Source organism: Neopsephotus bourkii, unplaced genomic scaffold (assembly GCF_033783945.1).
Source record: "Neopsephotus bourkii isolate Nb327-2 ecotype Australia unplaced genomic scaffold, CSIRO-AGI_Nbou_v1 NB_1358, whole genome shotgun sequence".
In the NCBI taxonomy this organism is placed as follows: Eukaryota; Metazoa; Chordata; class Aves; order Psittaciformes; family Psittacidae; genus Neopsephotus; species Neopsephotus bourkii.
The window spans coordinates 4,032,158-4,057,471 of record NW_026901837.1 but is presented as its reverse complement, the minus strand read 5'-3'; the positions used below and the strand labels follow the sequence as shown (position 1 = coordinate 4,057,471).

The 25,314-nt window shown below is 40.0% G+C and overlaps 1 protein-coding gene and 1 long non-coding RNA gene across 2 annotated transcripts in view; one reads left to right on the top strand and one right to left on the bottom strand.

The window, feature by feature from the left end:
• Nucleotides 1–10,551, top strand: part of LOC133219489 (uncharacterized) — a 42,576-nt gene extending 32,025 nt beyond the window's left edge. The window contains exon 5 of the long non-coding RNA XR_009727455.1: nucleotides 9,245–10,551. This is a non-coding gene — a long non-coding RNA (uncharacterized LOC133219489). The remainder of the gene's footprint in view (nucleotides 1–9,244) is intronic.
• On the bottom strand, nucleotides 1,112–7,449 carry GTF3C6 (general transcription factor IIIC subunit 6). Its single transcript, XM_061366836.1, has 6 exons — nucleotides 7,186–7,449; nucleotides 6,103–6,183; nucleotides 3,299–3,362; nucleotides 2,707–2,751; nucleotides 2,468–2,581; nucleotides 1,112–1,683 (listed from the first exon to the last, which is right to left on the bottom strand). Exons 1-6 carry the CDS (start codon nucleotides 7,246–7,248, stop codon nucleotides 1,391–1,393), a joined length of 660 nt encoding a protein of 219 aa, XP_061222820.1. The 5' UTR covers nucleotides 7,249–7,449; the 3' UTR covers nucleotides 1,112–1,390.
• Nucleotides 10,552–25,314: the final 14,763 nt, after the last annotated feature.

The following is a 25,314-nucleotide window of genomic DNA, read 5'->3' as shown; positions in this document are numbered from 1 at the left end:
CTGGTCGACTTGTGTCTGACGTGTGTGCGTATCCTCCTCTCCTCCCGGTGTGCTGGGAATCACATCAGAGTTGTGCCGCTAAGATGTGGCCATTTGACCCCAAACTCGCTTATTTGGGAAGGCTATTACAAGTGAGGAACACGACCTCACACATAATACAAACCAAATGCCAAAGATTTATTTCTAACATCCCTAATGTGGTAGCATCCCTTTAAAAATAGTATCTACTCTTAAATCTGTTAAGTTTCTGATTATTTCAAAGCCTGCAGGCCTTCTGTCAGAGTTGTGCAAATTTGTTCATGTTGCTGCTTTTGCTTCTCAAGTCCATGTTTGATCATAAATTGAAAACTGAAGGTACAAGAAAGCACTACAAACACTCCCCACAGCACCAGTTCATAACATTCCCAGCATCGTTATTCCAGCTAGCACTATCCTCTATGGTATGAAGATGATCAGAGGGCTGGAGCACCACTCCTATGAAGGCTAAGAGAGCTGGGCTTGTTCAGCCTGGAGAACGCTCTGGGGAGACCTTAGAGCAGCTTCCAGTGCCTAAAGGGGGGCCTACAAGAAAACTGGAGAGGGACTTCTTACAAGGGCCTGTAGTGACAGGACAAGGAGAAATGGCTTTAAACTGACAAAGGGTAGATTTATATTAGATACTAGGAAGAAATTCTTTACTGTGAGGGTGGTGAGACACTGGCCCAGGTTGCCCATAGAAGCTGTGGCTGCCCGAACCCTGGAAGTTTCAAGGCCAGGTTGGATAGGGCTTTGAACAATCTGGTCTAATGGAAGGTGTCCCTGCCCATGGCAGGGTGTTGGAACTAGACAATCTTTAAGGAAATTCCAACCCAAACCATTCTGTGAATACACCACATCGGTCTAGGGGACAAAAGGATGATGGAGAAAATCCAAACTAAGCAATTTGATCAGTATTCAAACCCCAAAAAAGTAATAAAAGCCACACTTGATTTTATATTTTTTTTCAGTAACTGCAGTACAAGAGCAGATACAGTATGAGGCTGAATAGAACACACAAGGTGAATCTATATTTGAGAAATTCAGGTCTTTATTTAGACAAAGATTTTTCTTTTCCTTTTTACAAAATGTGTTCAATACATCAACATTTTTCTAAGGTAGGGGCTTTTTTAACTATGTAACCATTTCCTCCTCAATTCTGAGGTAGAGATACAGACATTTGCAATCATCATTTAAAAAATCAAACAAACACTTAAGCCCTTTCCACTGTGAGCCAAACATAAGAGTAATGCACAAGAGCACAATGTCAATTTTTCCACTATTAATTGCTCAGATAAATTTGAAATCATGTCATGGCCTATAAAAGTTGGCCCATTAACTCCATGAACAAGTCCTGAAAAGATCAGAGCTGGTATCATGGAGGGGCATCGTCTAAGGCAACGCTTCCAGAAGGGGAATCCTCTGCCCCAGAAGCCGGGCTGTCAGGCAGAGGACTTGAGACATCCATTTCCAAGCTGTGCTGCTTCTCCAGATCACAATTCATGTCAGAATTTCCCTCACCACTCACCTCTCCCTCTAACTCTTCTGTCAATTTGTCATGGGCCTGAGTGGACTCCTCAGAATCTTTTTCACGCAGGAAGCTGCATATCGTATTAGGCCTGCTGTAGGAAAAATCCCTGTCCTTGATCTGTAACCACTCCACTCCGCCTGAGGCAAAGAAGGAAAACTGATATTGGTGACAATAGTAGTTAAGAGTTAGCAGCAGTTTTTTAATTAGTTTAAGTTCACTAAGGATGAGCCTGATCAATATTTAAGAATCAAAAAAACCCAAACCAAATGAAAAGCAAAAGGGTAGTGCTACTAAATACTACTATATGTAGCAGGGTACTCAATATCAGAAGAATTAAAAGCACTAATGTCTGTATGAAAAAAACACCACTGAAATAAAGCAATCATATGAGCACTGAGTTCTGCCTATGTAATGAAAATCAGCATGAATGCTCTGCTAGGTGTGTCTTTGCAAGTAATTTAATTTATTCGTTTACACTTAACTGTAAACTCAGTAAGAACAATTCAGTTGTAGTGCATACAACACGAAACTTCTTACTAAGGACATCTGAGACTTTCAACAATTAGAGACTCTAAAAGTCACTAGAGGGAAAAAGAAAAAAAAGAGAAGAGCAGCACTTTTTATTGCAGAACTAGTGCCAAAACTTTCTACATGACACAGAAAAACACACCAGGAAACACCAGCATATGTTTGCCCTGCTCATACACAGTTCTGTAGGAATCTCCTACTAGCCACTTCTGGAGGCAGTATGATCAGAAGAAATCTCTTTCTGTGTGTTTTGTATGTTTGTATTTAAATATACACATTTGGTGCCTAAAGAAGAAAGTTCCTCTAAGTTCCTTTTTGCTCTTAAATCACTTAGTGCTGACACTCTAAGTATAATCCATCCACATCCCTGTGCATAAAACCAGAGGTACTAACCAACATTCTCCTCTCCTTCCTTCTTTTCTGTCAAAAGCGTCCGTGTCATGTTCAACTTCTTCACTGTGTGGCACTTGTATTTCAGCTGTACTTTTTGGTTGCCTTCTGCATCTACTATGAAGAAATGAAAAAAAAACAATACCCAAACCCCAATCATTGTAGTGAATTCCAGATCAACTGAAGCAAGACTTCTAACCTTCCTGGCTACCACAATAAACAGGACATCAAATCACAATTACCATGCTCTGTATTCTCTTCAAAAACCACACAGGTTCCCAGCGTATCTATGAAAAACAAAGTGAGAAACTCTTAGAGACTATTTTATATCCCCTGTAGATACTGTAACCGCCGGCACAGCTGTGGGAACATTCCAACTTCTAGCTCCTCACAAGGGCTCAGCACCGGTAACCACACTGCCAACTCAGGGACTGGAGTATCACACTCATTCAAAGTCATGACAAACGAGGATTCCACATCATTTTCTTACAGACCAGCGTTGTCACCCTGAGGCAAACTGAGAACTACCGGTTGCACAACATGTCAGTCCTGCTTATACAGGAGACAACGAACCCTTCAATGTCCCACATTTTTCCTGCTGAAATACCAGCTGGTGCAGCCGGAGTCAGCTTCCAAGGCACACTTTCCAATAAGTAACATGGGTGCATGACTAATTTAGCAGTGCTGCACCTCCATATGGTGTTATACAAACATCACCCAGAAATTCAGCAGCTCACAGGACCATGTTTTGCCATTAGCAGTGCAATTAACCTATGTTAAAGTTATTTGGGTCATATGAAAAAGGAGAGATTTTATCCACATTACTTTTCCTACCTTCATATTCTCCTGCAAATACATATCTATCCACTTGTAAAATGGGTTTCTCTGTCTCTATTCCCTACAAAAAGAGGGACAAAATTACACATGTCAGGTCTCTTACTCCAGAAAGTTTTCTTGCTATAAAGCCAGAGAAGACATATAGCAGAACCCAGATTACATCAATTCCTTGAAAAGATAAATATATTAAAAAACCAAACCAAACAAAAAAACCACCAGCAAAATAAGTACTCCATAACATGGTAAATGTGAAATAACAAGTTTCCTTTGCTATTAAGGGAAAAGGAATGGATTTTGGACTGCAAAGCTGTCTGAAATTGGCAGCTTTACCTGTACAAAAAGTACATCTTTAAAACAGGATTTCTGAAAGTGGATAAGAGTGGATATGATTTCACAGAAGCTAGCAGGCTCCTGAAAAATGGCAATTACGTTAATATTTATTAGTTAAAAAAAATGTTAATAAAAGATTACAAATGACCCTGAGGTCTTCTGCAGTGTTAAACATAGGGGTGAGGGGAGAAGGGGTTTTCTTTGTGTTTTTATGGGGAGCTTAGTTAAGCAGTGACAACAACTGTGACAGAGGGTTTAGCCAATCTTACTGTAGAATCAGTATACTGTTAAAAAAACAATAAATGTAATGACAATTTTTCAGTCTATCACTGTATGTTAAGTATATGAAATACAAAGAATATACCAAATAATACTGTTCACAGTAAATCACAAAAAAAACAACAGTGCTGAACTAGTGTAGAAAATGCTCTAGTATGTTAAAAAGGATCAAAGAAATTCAAATTAAATTGAAATATTTAAGTTATAGTAAATACAACTAAAGTGCTGTTATGTCCTCTAGGAAACTAATTTCACCTCTATTTTAAATTAATAATTAAAATACACATATTTGTATGAAAAAAAAAGATGTTATTTTCTAAGCTCTGATCAGTGTAAGTTCTATAAAGCAGAATAACTTTCAAAAGTATTCGGAAAATACACAAAGTGAAGAAGTGTGGCATAAAGCATTACACCGGCACCAGAAGTGCAGTTGTAGGATCTCAGAAGCTTCTGTGATTACTGTGTGCCTATAGCATGAAGGAGTTTGAAATGTTATTTGATTTTTTTTTCTAAATAAGGAGTGGGAGAGTAAGTTCTGTCAGCTCAGAGCAGAAATTTTTCAAATACACAGGCCAGGGACCCATTATCCTTTATATAAAATATACCTATAGACTGTATTTTGATAAAAATCGATGTCTGAGCAGAACACATTAATTAAGGGAAAATGTCTTTTAATGGTACATTGTGGACATCAACATTATCTTCATGTCCTGAATAAGCACACACTAAAAGTTTTGAAGATGAGGCACTGTCTTGTAAATTGTGTAAAATCCAGAACATTACACAGATTAGTCGGAATTTGTGTGATTTTCCTCTCATACTCTTAAAAAACCAGAGTATATAAGATCAGCAAGATTTAAGCTCTGGGATTCTCTTTCTGCTGCATAAACTGAGAATACCAGTAGCATTAAGGTAGAATCGTACTTTTTGTTTTACTACAGGAAATTAATTTAAAAATGAATACATCAGAACCAGGCAACAGCATTAAGGTTTTTAATATTAAACACTTTATTTCTTTGGCTTATTTGCATTCATTTTTGGACTACACATAAATTGAGACTGTCTTCCCCTTATGTGACCACCATCACAGAAAATTTGCTAAACAGTAACACAAAGAATCTTCTATTGGAGTTTTAGTAACAGTTGTCCATTATCAAAAATCTCAAGGAATGGTTACTCTGTGGAGCAAGTAAAGGTAGATTTGGATACAAGCAGATTATAATATAGATACTGACAAGTTGCTCTAGTAACATTACAATAGAATCTCAAAGCACAAGATTTAAAAGAATCCCAATAACGCTATTGAAGACTATGTAGGCATTCAGCCACCAGCCATGAATCATCTGTGTAATACATTTCAAGTGACTTAAGTCAGGTCCAGGAAGCAAATCTGCTTATAAAAACATATCTGGTGATGGATAATTTATGAATTATTAATGTATTCCTACATTTGAGATTTTAAGAATTGGCTTTACCACCTCACATGTAATCTGATTAGTGGCATACTCAAGTGTGCTCTTCCATCTTCTCAATCTATAATAAAGCTCTAGTTTCAGAAAGTATTTGTAAATCAACAGTACTTGTACTATCTATAGAGCTCTCATAGACCATACAGGTTTTGAAGGGCAAATAAAATTTGTCCCCTACAGAGAAAATTATTAAACTCCTCAGAAGAAAAAGGATCAGTACACCAGAGTCTTAAAATAACCTCACAATGAAGCAAACAATGTCCAAAACTGTTTACCAAATGCATAACACCCAGTTATCCTTTACAACACTTGAACTTGCCAGGCAGTACCTACAGAAGAAACCCTATTATAAACACAGTACAATCCAGAAAGAATTTGGCTTTAGTTGTCAGCTGTATTCAAGTTATTTGAAGAAGAATGCTTAACAATTTTATTTTTTTAAATGTGAAAAATCTGTCAGTTAGAGCTCAAAGTCGGAGTGGATAATGGTCCTAGATTATAAATACTTCTAAAAATGTTCCCTTATATTTATGTAATACTCTATTCAAAAAACCATATGCTATTTCTGAACTAGAGCCCACAACATGCAGCCCAACAAGGCCAAGATAGTGCATGTAAGATTTGATCTAAATGTTATCAACCTCAAGAATCTAGAAATAGCCTCAGTCCCTTGTTCACACATGTACTGACTTACCCCTTTCCTATTGTGCTGTAATCACTCACCAAAATCTTGCATTTGTTTTCACATTTCTCTAGGAAGTCTGAATCAATAATTCCTGACAGTTCCACCAGGACCAGTTGCTCCTACAAGGTAAGTTTACAGTGTACATCACTGATATATCTGAATTCATGGAAAAAAGAAAAAAAGCATGTCCCGTCCCACCCCCCCGAACGACAAACAACCCAAAACAAAAAGAACAGCATACAAAGACCTAGACCTTCGGAATAAAGAGCCCCCATATCTGACTTATTCTACATTTTAGCTAAAGAAAATGGCAGATGGATAGCCAGGGTACTGCAGTGACCTACTACTCCACCAGACACCTGGTTCACACCTGAATTTCACGGCCTTTTCTTCTTAGCTAGGAAGGGAGCTCTTTTTTTGCCCTTTATAAGTGAGGAACAAAAAAGCGCCACTTTGAAAAACAGTTTATTCAAGGAAAAGAAAAAAGAGTTTTCAAGAATCACCGTCTACTAAGCACACATAAATACACAGAATAATAAGAGTAATTGTATTTTCGGATGCCATGGGGGTAGGAAGAAACTGAAACTGGAAGATTGCTTACTGATAGCGCCGTTTTCCAGAAAACCTGAAACAGCACCTAAAGCGATACTGCTTCAGAGACACCACCGCTGCGCGGGGCCAGCACACCCGACAGACCACGGAAAAGGCGCTAGCTCGGTGCCCGCCCGGGGACAGCCATACGACCCCCGGCTCTCCTACGCGTCCGGCCTGCCCTACCAGCCCTCCGCCAAGCGGCGGCACGACGGCGGGTACCGGAAGTCTGGGGAGACAGGGACACAGTGAGAGGAGAAAAGCCAGCCCTTCTTCTACCGAGGCCTCATAGCAGGTGCTTGGCCGCGGCAGCCCACATGAGGGCGGGCGCAGGTCCCTTCACGGGCCCTTGACAGAAATCCCGCTCCGGCCCGCTCAGTGCCAGCAGAAGGGAGAGGGGGCTGCGCCGTATCCACAGGAGGGACACGCCCCGAGGGGGTCGGTCCAGCTGAGCCGCGTCCCTTCCTCTAAAGCCACGCCAACGGAGGAGGACGCCCGGGGAACATGTCCAGCTGCCAGCACCCACCAACCTCCACTTCTTCCTCATCTTCATCGTACTCCTCCGTACCCACTGCTGGTGTTACCGCCGCCATGTCACTAGAAGAAGCCCCGCTTCCCCTCAGCGGGCACCACGTGGCCCCAGCGCCGCCATCTTAGAGTGCGACCGGGCTCCGCCTCCTGCCTGCGGCGGCTGGAAACGGCGCCAACGGCAACGGCGCCCGCGCGCTGCCGCGCGCGCCAGCAGCCCCCAGCAGGTGGCGGGAGTGAGGCGCGCGCCTCAGTGACCGTTAAACGGAGGGGCGCGAAGAGCGGTCCCCAGGCGGGGCGGGGGGGATGTTAGGGAGAAAGTGTGGCGCTGCCGGGGTGCGCGGCGGAGCGAAGGGCATGAAGGTGAAGCTCAGACAGGGAGAAGCCCGCGGCTGCAGTGCGCGCAGGGGGTAAGATACGGGGCTGTGGGAACGGGAAGAGGAACAGGCAGCAGCAGGCGGGGCAGAGGAGGAGTGGCAGCCGAGGGAGGAGGAGAGCTCCCGGGGGTGCGGCCGGGGCGAGGCGGCTGCGTCAGGAAGCGGCTTCCGGGGCCTGAGCAGCTCAGTTTCACATGGGCGCCTGTGGGAGCCATGCCGTACCTTTCTGTCTTCCTGCCACCGCCGAGTCGCCTGGACCCGAGCTTTCCACCGTCTGTGAGGTTTTCCACAGACTCGGCACTTTGCCAGAGTGGAATCATACCCCGTTGCTCAGTCCTCGTTTGTCAGGCTGAACGAGGCGCATCATCTCCTCTTCGTTTCCTTTTTCATCCTAGCAGTTTGCCTCTGCACCTGTGCCACTCTCCCTTGTTGTGTGTTTTCCTTATGCACTCACCATTGCAGATTGAATCATGCCAGGCCCTTGTTCAGAGGAAGAAAGGGAAATATTTTGCTTTGTGTGTCGTTGTGTGTGTCTGACAAGACAACCAGAAAGCATTAGGCTAAATAGAACAAATACACTCTTGATTTCCATCTCAGAAGTATTCCTGACATGATAAACGTTGCACTCCATAATCCTTGGTCTCGTGCTGTTTCTTGTAACGTAATTCTCTGTTGCTTTCCTCTGTATGCTATGTTTCTGACTTTGTACTGAAAGTGTTTTCCTATGCACTGTGCCCAAGTCATTAATGAAAATGCTGGATAAAAACCCAACGGGCTTCACTGTACATTTTCTTCCAGCCTCTACTTAACCTCTATGAGATAAACATAATGTCAGTGTAGCACTGTATCAAGTGTTTAACAACATCCAGATATGTGTGATTTAGCGCATTTCTCATTTTCCTAGAAAAATCTTAAAACATATCAAGTAAGTTTAGCAGTATTTTTCTCTGGGAAGCCAGCATTTTACGTTAAGCTTCATATTTTAAATTATTCTTTCTTAGAGCTTGTTTTAGAATATTGAATACTGCTGTGGTAAGAATGGCCTATAGATTTGGATTGGTTCTAAATACATAAAAAGATGCGGTGGCATGGCACCATTCTGCCAGGCAAATGGCAAAGGTTTGAATTTTGAATTGCTTGAATTTGCAGGGGATAATAGCTGTGGAGCAGGTGTTTGGTGTACTGCAAGTGTTTATTATCAGATATTTTAAAATAACAGTTTGTATCATTTGTTTACTGTGGGTTGCTGTGTTTCAGCGTTTTTAGAAAACAAAAATAAGGGTTTGATTTTCATGTTCTGCCACTAGAAGGAGATAGATAAATAAAATTATGCTTAGAGAGCTTGCTCAACATTTCTGAGAGAGGTTTTTAATGAGCTTCTAACTTCTAAAGCTGTATGTCAGTGTCAGTAACTTTAGCTAGTTGTTCTTATGCTGCATAATATGAGCACATGAGTAGTAATACATGTTGTCTTTTATTAGTTCTTAACTTCTGGTTTCTATTTATTAAATTGTTATATTTGGTACCAGGTCTTCCTGCCTTTAGATAAAATTTTTGTTGTTTTAAAAAAGTTCTGCCTGAATAAAGCAGAATAAACTTTCAATCACAAATATGTATTTAAAAATTGTCATAACTGACAATGCTTCTGTAAGTTACACTTAACACCATCATTCTTTTTTTATAGGTGGGAGGAGGTTAAATGCCTTGGCTAAAACTACAGAAGGCCCTTACAAGAACATAAATGTGGACCAGATAAGCCTGTGTAAATCACGGACAGTCATGAACTGCCAAAGAAGGAACCAGTACACTTGCTTGCCTTTATAACAGCCTAAGTATCATGTAATATCCAGGTTCATCTCAATCTCCTAGTTACCATGGGTCAGGCTGTGCAGCTGGATGATGAGAAATTTTTGGTGCATTAGTGCCAAATGTATTTTTAAAGGAGACTACCTCACTGCTGGGCCAAACTTGTCATGGGCATTAGTGGTTTGCTGGGGCCTTCCATATCCTGGCAAGAGTATTTCAGCAACTTACCTCTTAAAGAGACTGTCCTTGGAGTCTGCTGGGGAGATTGAACTGCTTGATGAGATAAATATGGAAATACGTATTTTGAAGATCCAGGTTTTGGATTTCTTGAGGCCTCAGCTAACAATCCTGTCAGTGCTTGAACAGGTTTGTGTGTGTGTGCTGCCAGAGGCGAGTACCCAGCTAGCACTAAGGGCAGTTTAAGTCAGTGATGACCAAACAGTAAATTTAAAATAAATGATCGTGTCCAAGATCTATGTACACAGTATGCACGCACTAGTTTCAGTGGGTTCACTTGCAGTTTAAGCATGTTAATGCATATTTTGGGCCCTGTAGTTTGCAAATTTTTGTTGTGGAAGTTTATAGATCAGATACTTGGGCTATTTTAGCAAATAGCCATTTTTTCATTTAAGGTACATTACTGGAAATCAGAGAAAGTTCACTGAAACACATAATGAACAAATTCTGGCTTCTTTGTCTCTTTTTTCCATTTTCTTTTTATTTTTATCTTCATGCTTGGAATTCCTTCTCAATTTCTTCTCCTTTTGCAGAAGTCAATCACCCTCTCTCCATGCCCTCCTGAACACTTCTCAGTGAGGCCCTGGCATTAGTCTGTCTAAGTAAAAGGTTAGATGTGTTGTAAAAACACAGAGTGGGAAAGAGTCTTTGCTTAAGTTCTTGGGTTTTATCTGTCTGTTTAGACTGTGCCTCTGGTTAAAAACCTTTTGAATTGTGTAATAAAACTTCCACAGAATTTGGTATTTAAAAAATGCTAAAAGATCCTATGTGTGCACATATACATGTGCACACACTATATACGTATAGTCTGTGTATCTGTACTATTTGCTGAATTGACTGCCTCGGGAGAAGGGTGTTGTAGGTGTCTGGGCTTATTTTAAATTGGAAATATAACTAAAATTGATGATGTGACAAAAGGTGATTGCCTAATCAGACTTCTCAATGTTACCATGTGAAGTGACTAAGTGTGATGATACAGTGTTTTAAGAAGCAGAGAAATGCAGAAGACGGCTTGTAAGAGACTGGTGTATGTTTCTGATTCTGGTCAGTGTTACAAAAGGTAAATCAGCCCCAGGACAAAGGTAATTTGCTGATGGTATTGCAGAGGCTGATTTCCATTTCCCTGCAGCTACATTGCTGAGCCTCTTCAGTTAGGAATTTGCAAGCCAAAGTAGCTACTAGATGTTACAAAAAAAAAAAAGACCTGCTGGATTTCTTTGCATGTCTGCCTTTATCTTTTCAAAAAGCTCCTTACAGCTTATGTAAGGAAATCCTAGCAACACTATTAGACAAAGCAGTCAGGGATGCTGAATTTCCACAGTGCTTATTATTTTTATTATGCCTAATCTAAGGCTGTGGAGTGAGATGCAGTAGGAGGGAGAGAAGGAAGAAGCTGAGTGGAGACCTTTCTCTGGGATGGAGGCTCTGGCACAGGTGATCCTCCAGCAGTTTGCTGGCCTTCTGCTTTATTTTTAGTGGCTGGAATCAAGATGCCAGCATAGAAGGAGATTAAAGAAGGGATCAGATATTTCCCAAGTTCTGTGCTCTGGAGTCTGAAGGCTTCATGCCAGTCTAGGTGTCACAGACCCACTTATTGTACAAGGTGGTTAGTCTGCCCAGGTGCTTGCTACCAGGCCTCTGCTTCCCCATCTCTTCCATTTAATTTCTGCAGACACTCAGAGTGAGGTCTGTCATGGTAGGAGCAAGAAAGTTGAGAAGCAACTCTCTATGACTACCTGAAAGGAGTTGGTAGTGAGGTGGGGTTCAGTCTCTTCTCCCAAGTAACTAGTGATAGGACAAGAGGTAATGGCCTCAAGCTGCACCAGGGGAGGTTTAGATTGGATATTAGGAAAAATTCTTCACCAAAAGGGTGGCCAGGCGTTGGAACAGGCTTCCTTCCCAGAGAAGTGGTGGAATCACCATCCCTGGAAGTGTTCAGAAAATGTGTTGATGAGGCCCTTAGTGACATGGCTCAGTGGGAGACTTGGCAGTCCTGAGGTAACAGTTGGACTTGATGATCTTAAAGGTCTTTTCCAACCTAGTTGAATGTATGATTCTGTGTGGGAGCATCTTGCCACACATTGTATCTCAGCTGTGAAAGGGGAATTCAGCTAGTGAATCAAGGGTAAAGAAGAGGCAGGAAAGCGTGGGTGCATCCCATTAGGGTGCATAGATTTATGTGTGTCCAGTTTGCTTAAGTATTCCCTGACCTGATCCTTTTCAACCAAAGGTGCCTCTTCCTTGCTTCAGACTACTCCTGGCCTCTAGGGCCTGGAATTCCTGGAGGTCAGTCTTACTGAGGCAAAGAAAGCACGAAGTACTTCAGCCTTTTCTGTGTCCTGTGTCACCAGAGCCACAGACCCATTCAGCCCTGGGCTCACATTTTCCTTAGCCTTTCTTTTGTCACTTACTTACAGAAGCACTTCTTGTCTCTGACATCCTGCACTGGTTTCAGTTCCCTGCATGCTCAGACAATGTCTCTGTAGTCGTCACAGGTGTATATCGTTGATTCCACCTTCTCTATGCTTCCTTTTTTGTGTTCGAGTTTGGCTAGGAGCTCCTTGTTCATCCACACAAGCCTCCTGGCATTTTTTGCTTGACTTCCTACTCATTTGGATCGACAGGTCCTGGGCTTGGAGGAGGTGACGCTTGAAACCTGAAACCAGGTTTTCTGGACTTCCTCTTCTGTCAAGGGCGTTATCCCTATGGGAATCCACAGGTTGTCCTTGAAGAGGCTTATTTTGTCTTTTCCTCAGGGAAGGGTATACCTGCTGGTATCCTGTGCTGAAGCATATAAGGGGAAGAGCAGTAAGAAAATGCTGAGGGAAGTTGGTGCTGTATCCACATCTGAGAGAAATGCGTCTTTGTGTGTATGAGCGATGGGGCAGAAGGAGAGTGGTGTGGTAGAGTTGAGCACTGCTGCAGTATTCTGCATGGAGTCCTAAAACTGGGCTCCCTCCTAGTAAAACTTGTCAGGTGACAATCTTCTGATGCAGGTGATAACAAGTAGGGAGTAAATTATGCTACTTGTTACCCAGCTAGATCAGAAAGGGATGTCTATCTACAGAATTGACTTGATATTTTATCAAATGTTAATGTTGGAATCTTTTACAAGACCTCAGATTATTTGGCATCAGTTATTTGAGATACCAAGATGTAAATTCTTACTCCTGGTGGGCTGAATGCCCTTGACTTCAAAGGTTACTGGCAATACTCATTATTTTTCAGGACCAAGCTCTTATTTAATCTCAGCTGGCCTGTGTGTATTTGTTTAAAATACATTTAAAACAAACTGATACAAAAGGCACTTGGATTTTTTTTTTTATACAATTATGTAAAAGCAGGTTGTTTCTGTTTCATATGTATTTACTGATTTTGATCAATGGTCCTAGGGCTTACTTTTTATTAAAATGAAATATTTTTATGGAACTGTGTTTTGTTTTCCTTGTACATGAACACAGCTTTGCTTGTTACTGAAGTACTGTTAAAAGCACTTTTTTTTTAATCTCAGGAACTGCCAAAGTGGCTTGCAGTGCAGGAAATAAAAAATACTTATTAATCAATCTGTATGAGAAACATCAGAGTCTTAATTCAGTAAGTGTTTATTGAGGTGTAACTTGGCAGCTGTTTGGAATTCCTGGTAGTTTAGTGTTTTCTGTAGGTATGCCTGCTGACCTATGGAAAATATTTCTCCCCAATATAAAAAGTAAGAATCACATTGCTCAAGCCTGAGGGTAAACACCCTTATGAACTTGTTTTTCTTACTGTGATATTACTACAAGGTGTTAGAATGTTCCTTTTTCAATCTTAGTTCATACTGTGTGAGTAAAATATTAAATGCATTCTGTATCTTCAAAGAACAGGACAGATCTGACAGAAGTGAGGTAGGAAATAGTGAAGAGTAGTTGGACAAATAAGTCCAGTTGTACAACAGAAGGATTCACTGACTCTATTATCTGCATGTGCATCTCTATAAGTACTAAAAATCTATTGCTCCAAGCACACCAAAGCCCCACATCCAGAATAGGAGAGTAAGAATAGTTTAAATTGGCATAAGGAGATACTGTGCATGCTAGACATTTGAGAAAAGGAGGTATAAATTATGCAGGAAGGTAAAAACAGCTTTTTGCAATGCTAAAGGATGTTGAATCAAATCAATTACTTTAAAAACAAGTAACATACAACTTAGATGAATTCTAAATGAGATGAGACTAAAACTCTTGGTGCCGTAAATTTTAGGCTTCTTGGAGTGACTAGTGAAGGAACCTACAGGATAGAAACCAACTCTGGACTTGGTTCTTGATCACCATTGTGTATTACCCACTTCAAACTGTTTTTATGGAAGAGCCGTTCTGAAATAGTGATCTTAATATACTTGCAGTTGATGCTTTTGTGCCAAAATAAAGTTCTGTTTGCATTACAGAGTGCTGTGGACAGTGGCTCTTAAAAGAAACTAGGCTGCTAAGGAATAAGTTGTTCTTATGGATTGATTAATGTTTAAATGGTGGGAAACAAAGGGTAGGATGAAACGGTCTGTCTTAAAAATGGAGATCATTATTTGATTTCCATGGAAATTTGTAGTGTTAAACATACCCTAAATTATTGGTTTAAAAAAAACCCCAAAAGCAGTGCAAGTGAGATACTGAAATTGGATGATAATACTGTGGTTTTGGGTTGTAAAAATGAAAGCCTGTTGTGATGATTCATAGAATCACAGAATCATAGAATGGTTTGGCCTGGAAGGGACCTTAAAGTTCATCCAGTCCCAACCCCCCTGCCATGGGCAGGGACACCTTCCACTAGACCAGGTTGCTCAAAGCCCTGTCCAGTCTGGCCTTGAACACTGCCAGGGATGGGGCGGCCAGTTTCTCAGGGCAGTCTGTACCAGTGCCTCACCACCCTCGCAGTAAAGAATTTCTTCCTAAATATCTAAATCTACCCTCTTTGAGTTTAAGGTGATTAGCATATGAACGATTGGATGGTAAAATGGCAGGTGAATTGCAGCTTTTCTCTGGCTAGAGAACTCCTGAGCCAAAGATTACTGAAGGCTGAGATTTAGGAGGTGAAATACCTTTATGTGCTTGTCCTGCCTGTTCTGCTCTTTTCCAGGTATCCACTATGGGCTGATTTAGGTGACAGGGGTACTGACTAGGCAGATCTTTGATCTAGCTCAGTGTGTGGCTGGTTTGGGCTCTTAAATTTGGTTCAGAATGACAAACCAAACAGGTAATAAGCCTGCTAGATTCCTTTCCAGTTTGTAAAGGCAAAAATCTACATTAACTCACTGGGAGACTGGACAAGTAGTTGAAGGAGGGATACACTGGGGATAATAAAATGGGCAAATCATACCAGGCTGAGCACATCAACTGAGCTGACAACAGCTGGGAGTATACCACATGTACTTGCATTCTTCACCAGGTGACCACTACTGTGGACAGCATATGAGCTAGCTAGACCCAAAAGATTCTGATTAGTAGTTTCATTTTTCATTCCAGCTATTTAACTCAACTGTCTTTTGTACAGAAGCAGAGGAATATAGCACAGTAGATATATCACAGCAGATGACAGTTGGAAATCCCTCTGAAGACCCCATTGTCAGTTAATGTACATTTGGTATGCATACAGTTACTGCTTTTACTTGTGAAGGCATCAGTTCCTGAAAAAGGCTGTTACTGAGGTCTTTAGGAATTCTATGTAGGAAGACTGTGAAAAGTGCTGTTGCGAATGACTTTTAAGCTTTTAAAGCTATTGGAAAGGTAATTTTGAGGAGTTGTGTTGGCTTGGTCTGATGCAAACCCAGCAGTCACACCATCTTACATCTGTTTTCAAGAGGAAGTGAGGGTAATGAATGGGAAGAAGGACCTGAATTTACAGCAAAGCACATTTACCATTTCCCCTGCTTGAGGAATACTGTTCAGAAATGACAAACAAAAAAATGGGAAGAAGGAAATTGTCATGGTTGACCACATTCTTTTACTAGTCCTTACCTTTCTGATTCACCTCATTGCTTGAGAGAGGATGTGTTTGGAAAGCAAGGCAACCAGTGCAATATGATAATCCTTCCCTAGACAGTTCTTTTAAAGTGTTTTACATCTATGGTTGTTTTAAGAGGACAGTAATGCTTTAGATGCAACAATAGAAATGACAGATGGCAATGTAGAAGCTTTCTATAGAATATCAATTTCCTGATACAGGACAAGATATACATTTTTGTATGTATTTTCAATAATAATGAAAAAAGTAAATAAGACAAGCTAATGGATCAGTACAGTGTTTTTAAGTGAGTTCATAGGCATGCTTAGGTGCCACACTCTTGTGGTTATGTTGACACAAACACTATTGTAAGATCTTCTTGTTTCATTTCTAATGTGGTTTGTATTATGTAATTAAAGGACAATTATTTGCAGAACCAATTCTTAAAAATAGCTTTTTGTTACAGCACACAATGCCCAGGGTGATTTGAGGGTATATCTACATGGATGGGTGACAAGTTCCTTCTACATGTGCCCTGAACCAGGCAGCTGTGAGCCAGCTGTGGCTACGTATCTGTGATTTGTGTGTTCCTGAGTGTGAGCTAGTAAGTCTGTCTGTGAGGCAGGATATATTAGCTTGGGCTCAGAGCTGTGCTAATGTGGCCACATGATTTCTGGAAGGAATCTGGTGTTATGTCCAGCTGGCTCAGAGCATGAATAGAGCAAAGACGTGACTGCCTGTGTAAGCTAGTCAGAAATGCAGGTCAGGAGATTAGGTCTGAGAGAATTTCTCTGTATCTGTATAGCTGCTGTCAATGAAATTTTTTGCCTTTATTAAAAAAAAAAACACAACACAACAATTATTTAATTTACAGTAAGCTCATGATATTTAAAAAAAACCCAAGATCTATTAGCCTTAAGGCCTAAAGACCTCACCATCCTTTATTACTTATATCTGCAGGGAAGCATAGTTGTTTTTTCACAGCAAGCAACTGAGAGAGGGCGATACAAATGTCAGCTCTTGAGAGAGTTATTAGCTGTCTGCAAATGCCTCAGCAGTACTTCCTGCTGATTTGGTGGGGTTCAGTTGTGGTGGTTTTGTTGTGTTGTTTTTTGTTTGGTTTTTTTTGGGGGGGGGTGTTGGTTTGGTGGTTTTTATTGGTGGGGGGGGAGGGGGTTGTTGGTTGGTTTTGTTGTGGTTTCGTTGTTTTTTTTCCTGTAGAGATCTGCTTTGAGAAGAGTTTATACCTTCTCTTGCGGATTTCTGAATGGTGAAACTTGACTTGAGCTACTCTATACAAATCTTCAGTTTAAAAGGAGAATATTGAATTCTGTTGGCCTTCGCCTTTTTTTGCTCTATTTGCCCTCTTGCAGATTCTGAAGGCACATTATTAACACTTAGGATCATCTGCAGTCAGCAGCCACACAAGTGTTATAATCTCTACACATAATTAATTCAGGATTTTCTTTTCTTATTTCTGTTCTTACAGGCACGTGGTGTATTTGTGCTGGGTCCCCAGTGAGTGAACTTCCAATACATTCTTTTGTTACTAACTTTGTAACTTTTTGTTGCAGTTCTTGCACTCTAAGTAGTTTATACTGAATAAAATATTATTAATTGAATGGTGACTTGCTAAAGAACATTCATCTGAACATGTGTTACATGAGGGGTTTTGTAAACAAGATTGCCATTAACTGCTGCTTTATCTGCCAGGGTCCTCACACTGTAGTTGAGCAACAGAATTATAGATGAGAAAAGGTGTCTGTAAGTTTATACTGTCGTATCTGTATTTTGATGTGGTATTTTTGATTTATCCTCCTAAAGAACTGAATATGACATTCCAACTGTCAGATGTGAACATCTTGGCCATAAGGTCCATCATTATTATCTATCATGGGTACAGGATTCCCCTACAGAGAAGAGACTTCTGTTTTAACAAAGAGAAGTTTATGTTGGCATTTAGATACATATGTTCTTATGAAAACAATGTCAGGTACCAATTTAAGATGCCAAAATACTTTATTTTTAAGAGAACAGTTTTTTGAAAGATACTATGGTAATACTCAAGATGTTCTGTCTTTCAGTAATAGTTATATAATATGGTACACTTTCACTGTGCATGAAAGTATGCCCAGTCATTTGGAAGCAGAAAAGTTTTTCCCACTAGAAGCTACAGACTAGCACCTTAAACTTCCTTTCCCTTATATTCAGTGTGTTAAAACACATAATTATGTGTAACTGGCACCATCTCAGTTTCTTTAAGCTCATTCAGCCATCACTGTTCTAGAAACCAGAAACAGCAAGGCAAAGCATTACAAATACCCTTCTGTCATCTTCATTTTGGAAGAAAACCAAGTGGAAAGACTCTGCTGGAAAGACCAGCTTTGGACTGGGCAAGGAATTGCGCATTTGGCAGAGAGCTACGGAAGGGCCAGATCTGGCATTGCTAGCAAGAACAGTGCTCACTGCCAACACCTCGCCTTCACTTCAGTTTCTCTAATCAGCTCAGAATTAGCAGGCAACAGCCCTGAATTTGTGCCTAGAAACAACAAATGATTTTCTCTCTTGCCGCCTTCTATGCTATTCCAACTAGCTCTTCCTCCCGTATTAGCAGATACATACAGCAACCAGCAGTAAATGATTCATTTAGTTGGCTTTGCTGCTTCTCTGGAATTCCCCAACTGTATCCTTTTATTCAGGAAGTGTTACCAAGAATTTTAGAAACTACAAACCTAATCCTAGTACAGCACTGAAACAAGAGATACTGTGATGAGTATTTTCACTGCTGGAGATGGCGAAAAACTTAAAGAATAAACCTCTACATCTCTAGGCTGGTAACTTTAATAATGCCATTTTGGTTACTCAGAAGAGGGCAAGGAGTTCAGATCTCTTGACCTAATTTAGGAAACATATTGATGCTTATGTAGTCTTAAGATTGCCTTAACAAAAGAATCCTCACTATATTGGGGCATCAGGATAATTACTAAGGATCATTTCCTTCAGCTACTGCCTGTTGCCACCTTTTCTAACCTAGTTGCCACTGGTGCTTCTGTCAAGTGATTGTCCTTATTTCCATACTGACTGGTTTGCAAGATCATGAAAGGAGTAAGGACTTCTGTTCCTGCAGGCAGTTCCCACTGACTCGCTAGAAATCCAAATTTCAAGATGAAGACGCATTCCCATTTAGTCCTTAAGTAGTTTAAACAGACAATTTTCTGTCTTCCTGGGTGGTTTCAAGTGATGTAAGATTTAATTGTATTCTGGGATGCCTATCAGTACAGTAAAATCCTGCATGTCTCTTTTGGATTGTATGGCAACTTGTACTTATGCTTTGTGCTGTGTTGTTCTTTGGGAGCTTGGCTGCAGTCAAAGTATTCTTTAAGGGGGAGACGGACATGGTATTTGTATTCTCATCAGCATATAAGCAACCATTCCTTAGATTCTTAGAGTTCCTCTGGTGGTGGAAGGAATGATGCACCATTTACAAAAAGGCCTAACATCAAATCTTCCCATTCCATCCCAAGATTCATGAAAATACATCTTTCTGCAGAATTATGTCTATTGGGAAACTGTATGGGACATATAATGTACAACATGCTGTCTCAGAGCTCAGGCTCCTCTTCAAGGGCAATTTGGTTAGATTTGCAGACAGAATGGTCAAAATAATTCAGTGTCTTCAGTCTTGAAAATTAAGGATTAAAAAACCCCAACTAAACTTGACGAACTGTTACAAAAAGGCTATTCTAGAATTGATGTGTTTATGTATATGTTTATAATTTGCATATTTATATATAAATATGTACAGATATGTATTTATTTCATATCTATAATACATATTACAGGTGGAATAGAGAGATTGTATTAATTTCTTAAGCCACCAGTTCATAAACTGAAGAATATTTTGAGACATTCAGTATGGGCTGATCATCTGTGTCTGTAACCATCTATTTTTTGTGACTGAATTCAACTTTTTCTCCATATCTTCTGAATTCCCCAGGAATTTGTATACAATACCACATTGTAGACTTACCTTCCTCAGAGCCTTCACTCTTTTTCAACCAGCACTCAACCTAACAGTTTTATCAATATGTTTCTAAGATTCACATTCTGAGCTCTTCTCTGACTGTCTGTTCCTCTCATGTCAGTTCTAACAAACACATGTGCACATAAATACACAAAGAATCATACCAGGCAGTACCCTCCACTTACACTCTTCTGATTTCTGAACAGATTTATGCACATGTTTATTTTAGGTAATGACATATTTGGAGAACTCTTGACCTGGACAGGCAGTGGTTGTAATTATAGATAGGTTTCAACAAATTTTAACCAAATAGATGATGACATGCTTTGCTTAAAAATAATCCTAGGACGTTTCTCTACCATATGAAGAAGTATATTTATGTTACGTAAGATGAAGTGCTCTCCTGCCTTTGCTTGCATGAGATCTATAAGATCAGGAAACAAATGTAATCTATACATCACCTTTTACATTAAATTCCTATCATCAAGCTTTAGTACCTTAAGAAACTGAGAAGTGGCTCAATGATGTAGCATTGTCCAAATTTAGTAAGAATAGTTAGGTGACAATGCTTTTAAAAGGAGTTAGGACATAGTTTTATGAAAGCTAGTTTAAACGTGATTTCTATGTGTCTCTGCCACATTTTCTTTATTAAAAATAGATAGCTTTTCCAGTAGCTGATTCATTTCTCACCTACTGCCTGACAGACATAGTAACATGAGAAGCTGAAGAGAAAATCATGGGTTTGTAACTTGTCTGCTGAGCCCTTCTGGGTGGTCTGCATACTTCAAATATTTCAGGAATGAAGTATTTACGAGATCACAATGTTAAGAGAGCAGGTAATCAGAAAACACATCTTCCTGTTATGTAACAGCACACTAAATGGAAGAGTTGAAAGGCACAAATATAAACTGTTCAGCTTTTCCAAGTTACGCACTTAACCAGAGACTAGAGCTGCAAATAGTTTTACCAAGATTAAAACTAGAATATTAAAACCTATCAGTTTACAGTTTATTGTCTGCTTAGAAACAGTGAAAGCTCAGCTCAACAAATTAAATACTAACATTTAAACCAATATTAATCATAGAAGAGTACAGACAACTGTTTGCTTTACTGTTTTTGCTAGTCCTGTCAGCCTCATGCCCCGTATCCTTCAGCTGTAGGTATTGCAGCTTCAGCATTTGCATTCCAAAGCTTTTTTGTAGCTTGGTCTTGTTCTTACATATGACAGCTTTCACTACAGCACACTGGGTAAAATATACCTCCTGTAATGGGAATTAGTAATTTATTTTATTTTTATGTGTCTTCCCCTTCCACCCAGTATTGTATTTCACAACAGTTTTGGGAGAATAAATTTTTATTTAAATCAGCAACTCTATCAACACTTTTTAGTTTGCATCAGGTTTTTGCTCTAAATAAAATTTGATAATTAGAAATGATAAAATGTTAATCTTCAAATAAGGAAAAAATCCCCAAACTCTGCACTGTCTGAATGTGCCTGTAAAATACAGGTCTGTAAGAATCATAGAACCCTTAAAACCTGCAAATTTGGGCTACTGAAGAGGTTTGGACAGAGCATCCTATATGAAACCTAGCTAATAATGTGGGTTTGGACATTATGTAGCATATAAAGAATACAAACTCAAAGTCTAATCAAATGAACGTACAATGAGTACTCATTACGATACATGCCCTGCAGGATATCGTAGCAGCACTGGGAATGTTTTAGTAACTGAATAAAAACACACTCTTCCCTCTCCTCTCAGATAATGCAGCAACACTAGCTTTGCTTTAGAATGGCATCAGGAAATAACAGGAGGGAGACATCTTTAACAAAGAGAAGAGAGTGAGTTTGGAGGGGGTTACCATTAGAGAGTTGCCCTCAAGGGCTTAGGCCCTCTGGTTAGTTTTAAGTTTCATCTTGAAATAGTGTGGAAAATGTTTGTTACTGCTGTCTAGGCTGCTAGGCATTCTGGCTGCAAGAACTAGAGCAGCTAAGAAGGAGTCTTTTAATTGAGTCTAGCTTTATCTACCTTTTTATAGCCTGGATTCTGATTTGTAATTGGAAATCTGACCTTGCATTTGGCTAAACATTTTCTAACCCTTAAGAACCTGTGTTGTTAACAATGAGTCTAGTGAAGCTGACAGATACACAGGAAGTTCCTCTTTGAAACACCAGATCCAAACTTACAGACTGGAGATAACTGTAAAGTTACAGTGGCTAGCTGTAGATGGGAGTGGTCATATGGTGCGTTTAAAGAGTAACCTTTAGCAGGCAGAGAGGCCAGTGCCTCTTCAAGAAGCAGATGATGAAGAGGCACTATATTGCTCTAAGTTTATGAACAAGAAGAATGGGCTTGGAACAATTTGTCTTGTTCCGTTACATCTGTGTAACTAACTCCTGTCCACACTAGGACTGCACTCAGAAAAGAGGCTACAGTTTAGCCCTGTAATTTCAGCTAACAACTTTATTCAGTCCTGTGCTGGTTTTCTTCTGTCTTCCCGTTTTGCTGGTGAAGCATTTCTAACAGCATAAAACAAGTACCAAATCCTTACTATTGCACATAAATAAATAAAATTTAACAGATGGGAATTAGACCAGTGGAGTCAGAACTCCATTTCTATGGCTCCTCTGCAAACTCAAACCAGAACTCTGCACCTAACACACAGGCACATACCAACATCTTCAGTTAGAAAGCAGAAATCCTATGGTGATCTATTTGCATCATCATTTCCTTTAAACTATGAAATAAGAAAGTTCTCAGAAAGATGAGCTGTAACATACAATTGCATTAACAGCTATGCAGTCTGCATAACTAACTTAGCAGCTGCGTTACTGCCTCAGTAGTTGCAAGCTGGACTTGATGATCCGTATGGGTCTCTTCCAACTTCAGATCCTCTATTTTAGGATTCAGTAGATAAGTGGCCAACCAGATTTAGTAGTAATGCTATCCAGTTCACTCTCAAAGACAAAAAGCTGTTTACTTCTAGGGAAGCTTGTTTTAAAATTCATTTCTGACATACGATTGCTAAGGATCATCTTACTCAAAACTCACCATTACTTTTGACACCAGCGTGAAATGCAAGAGATGTTTATAAGGACTGTAGGACTGAGTTATAATTCCGCTCTGGAACAGGCTCTCATGTAAATCATCCCATTGAGCTCCCTGGGATTGAATTTACAAGAGCAATGATTCATTACAGTGCACTACGCAGTGCCCTATTATCCCTCCCGCTTCAGTCAATAGCAATGTAAGCCATGAGTTAAACAAGGGCATGATTTCAGAGAGAGTACTCTGAGGTAAAAACTCAAAATCCAACTGTTTAAAAAGGGTTTGTTATTTTTTTTTACCCCCAGTTTTAATATTCAGGAGTGTGTTTAAAAGAGAATAGGGTTTGGCTTCGTGAAACTCAGACATAGGCATCTGCAAGTTCTGATCATGGAATGAACTAATATTTAATGATTTATTATTTGTTTGGGAGGTGTAAGTATCACAGCGTTTCCTATCTCCACGTGCTTGTTCTCAAGCATGTAGCAAACTGAACCGCAAATTGACAGAAGCAGCATTCTTCTGATGTTTTGATACCTTTTCCCCTGTTTCTGGAATTTTTTCAGTCTGTTGTGTCTTGTTTTTGTAAGACATGTTTTATAAGCAAGCTACCAGCAGCTCGGACAACTTGCAGTTTTTAAGTGGCCCGATTTTAACTTGTAAACCAAGATCAAGCACTGTATCCCCTGTGAAAGCTTCACTTCAGTGCAAACCATTTAAGAAGCTGTAACGGGATGGCTGCTTTCCTAACTCACCTTCAAGAACTGGTCTATTCTGGCCAGTGAGACCTTCAAAAGAAGACCCAGTGCTCTTCCGCAGTCTAGTTGATAAGCTTTGGCTTCTGCTCAAATGGATGCAGAAACTCAGGAAGCAAAGGTGTGTGTGTATGTCTGCAGGTGTGGGTTGTCTGTCATACATATGCTTTACACCTTTGCATGGGTCTTCTCACTACGCAAGAAACACAGGGTGCTACTTATGAACTTACAGTAACTGATACGCCAGCAACTATGTATTTACACAAAATATATTTCACACGTGATACTCGGCTCCATTACACTTCACATGACCCCTAATAGAGCAAAATGGGTTGTGCGGGAAGATTTTGAAAACCAAATGGGTTTCTAATTTAGTCTTTGAGGTCCAATACTTTACACATCATAAATCAGTGGTTTGGGTTTTTTTTTTCCTAAATACATAAATCTCAAAATGTTGCAAACAAAATAAAAAGTTAAACATCATTGTGAATCAGACAATATTAGGTTACATATTGCAGATAATCCGATAGCTGTACCTGGCCTCCTGTTTGTTGCAACTAAGAAGTTTCTGCAACTCTTCAAGCAAAGCAGTGGATAGAAGGCGAGGGAAGGAAGAAGTTGCACTTTTTCTATCCTGGGTTGCATTTAAGACTGTAGAAGCCTATGAGCTGGTAAGTGAAATGATACCAGTCACAGAATATGTTGCTCCCTGCTTAGCCTGTCTGGAGAGGATCCAGTTTGGCTTCTCCAGGCTGAGTGGATTTTTTTTCTGGATTTGAACTGAGCCCTGGGAATCTCACACCGGTACACTTCATTATTCCAGACTGACACAGCAGTATTCTAGTGCTTGTCTTCACATGGGCAGATGCCTTGCGTGGTACTTTGAAATCTTAGTGTTTTAAGAGACATTTAGAAGGATAAACTGAGAAGATCAGTACAACCTAGAAAAAGGTATGTGAAGAAACTAACAGTAATGATATAAATTACATAAAGTAATTAGGTAAACCCTGCACATCAGGAACTACATAATAGCAAAAATGTGGTGTCATGTTCTGGTTAATCCAGGAATGACAAATACCAATACATGGTTTGAATTTGCTCCTAAATGTGACTTCCTGTATTGCACCTGAATACATAGATTTAAAATTAATAGCAGTTACCAAAAGCAGAACAAAGCATTTTATAAAGAATGTAAAATCCGTACCACGATACAGCTCTCGGGCAGCTGCAGAAGCAACATTCTCTAGGGCCTGCTTTTTTATTAAATGTGACAGCAGCTCTGGTATTGTAAGTGCAGCACATAACAAAAAATAAAAGAAAATTGAACAGTTAATTTGAAATTTAGCTAAACTTCATTTCCAGCCGTGTTTCTTTGTGGGCATGGAGTATACTAACAGCAAACATTATAGGCAATTTTTACCTTTATCTGCCCCAAATAGCAGAGGCCTGCCTGAACTGTAAGCAACATGCAAAATACCCCATGGACTGCAGCACCAGTAATTCTACAAAGTTAAGCAGAAAGAAAAAGCACAAGTGTAACTTCACCTGAAATTAAACCTGTGATTGAAAGTCAAATGAACAAATTGCAAGGAAATGCCTGTCTCAGTGGCTTTCTAATGACAGCATTGCATTCTCTTTCAAGTGCTTGTCTGTAAGTACATTCACAGTGGATGTGCTAGCATTCAAAATGGGAGTACGTCTACTCCTATGTTTAAGAATATGCAGGTGATTCTCTTAATTCCTTTACACATTAATCCTATTTGCTTAGCTACACATAGCAGAGTCCAAGCAGTTCCTCAGTTCATTAACTTTTCTACTGAATTGTCATTACTGTGGTTGCATAGGAGCTTAACAGGGGCAGTGCTGGAGTAGCATATTCTTCTGGGCTTTGGCCACAGGCCCTGATGGGCTT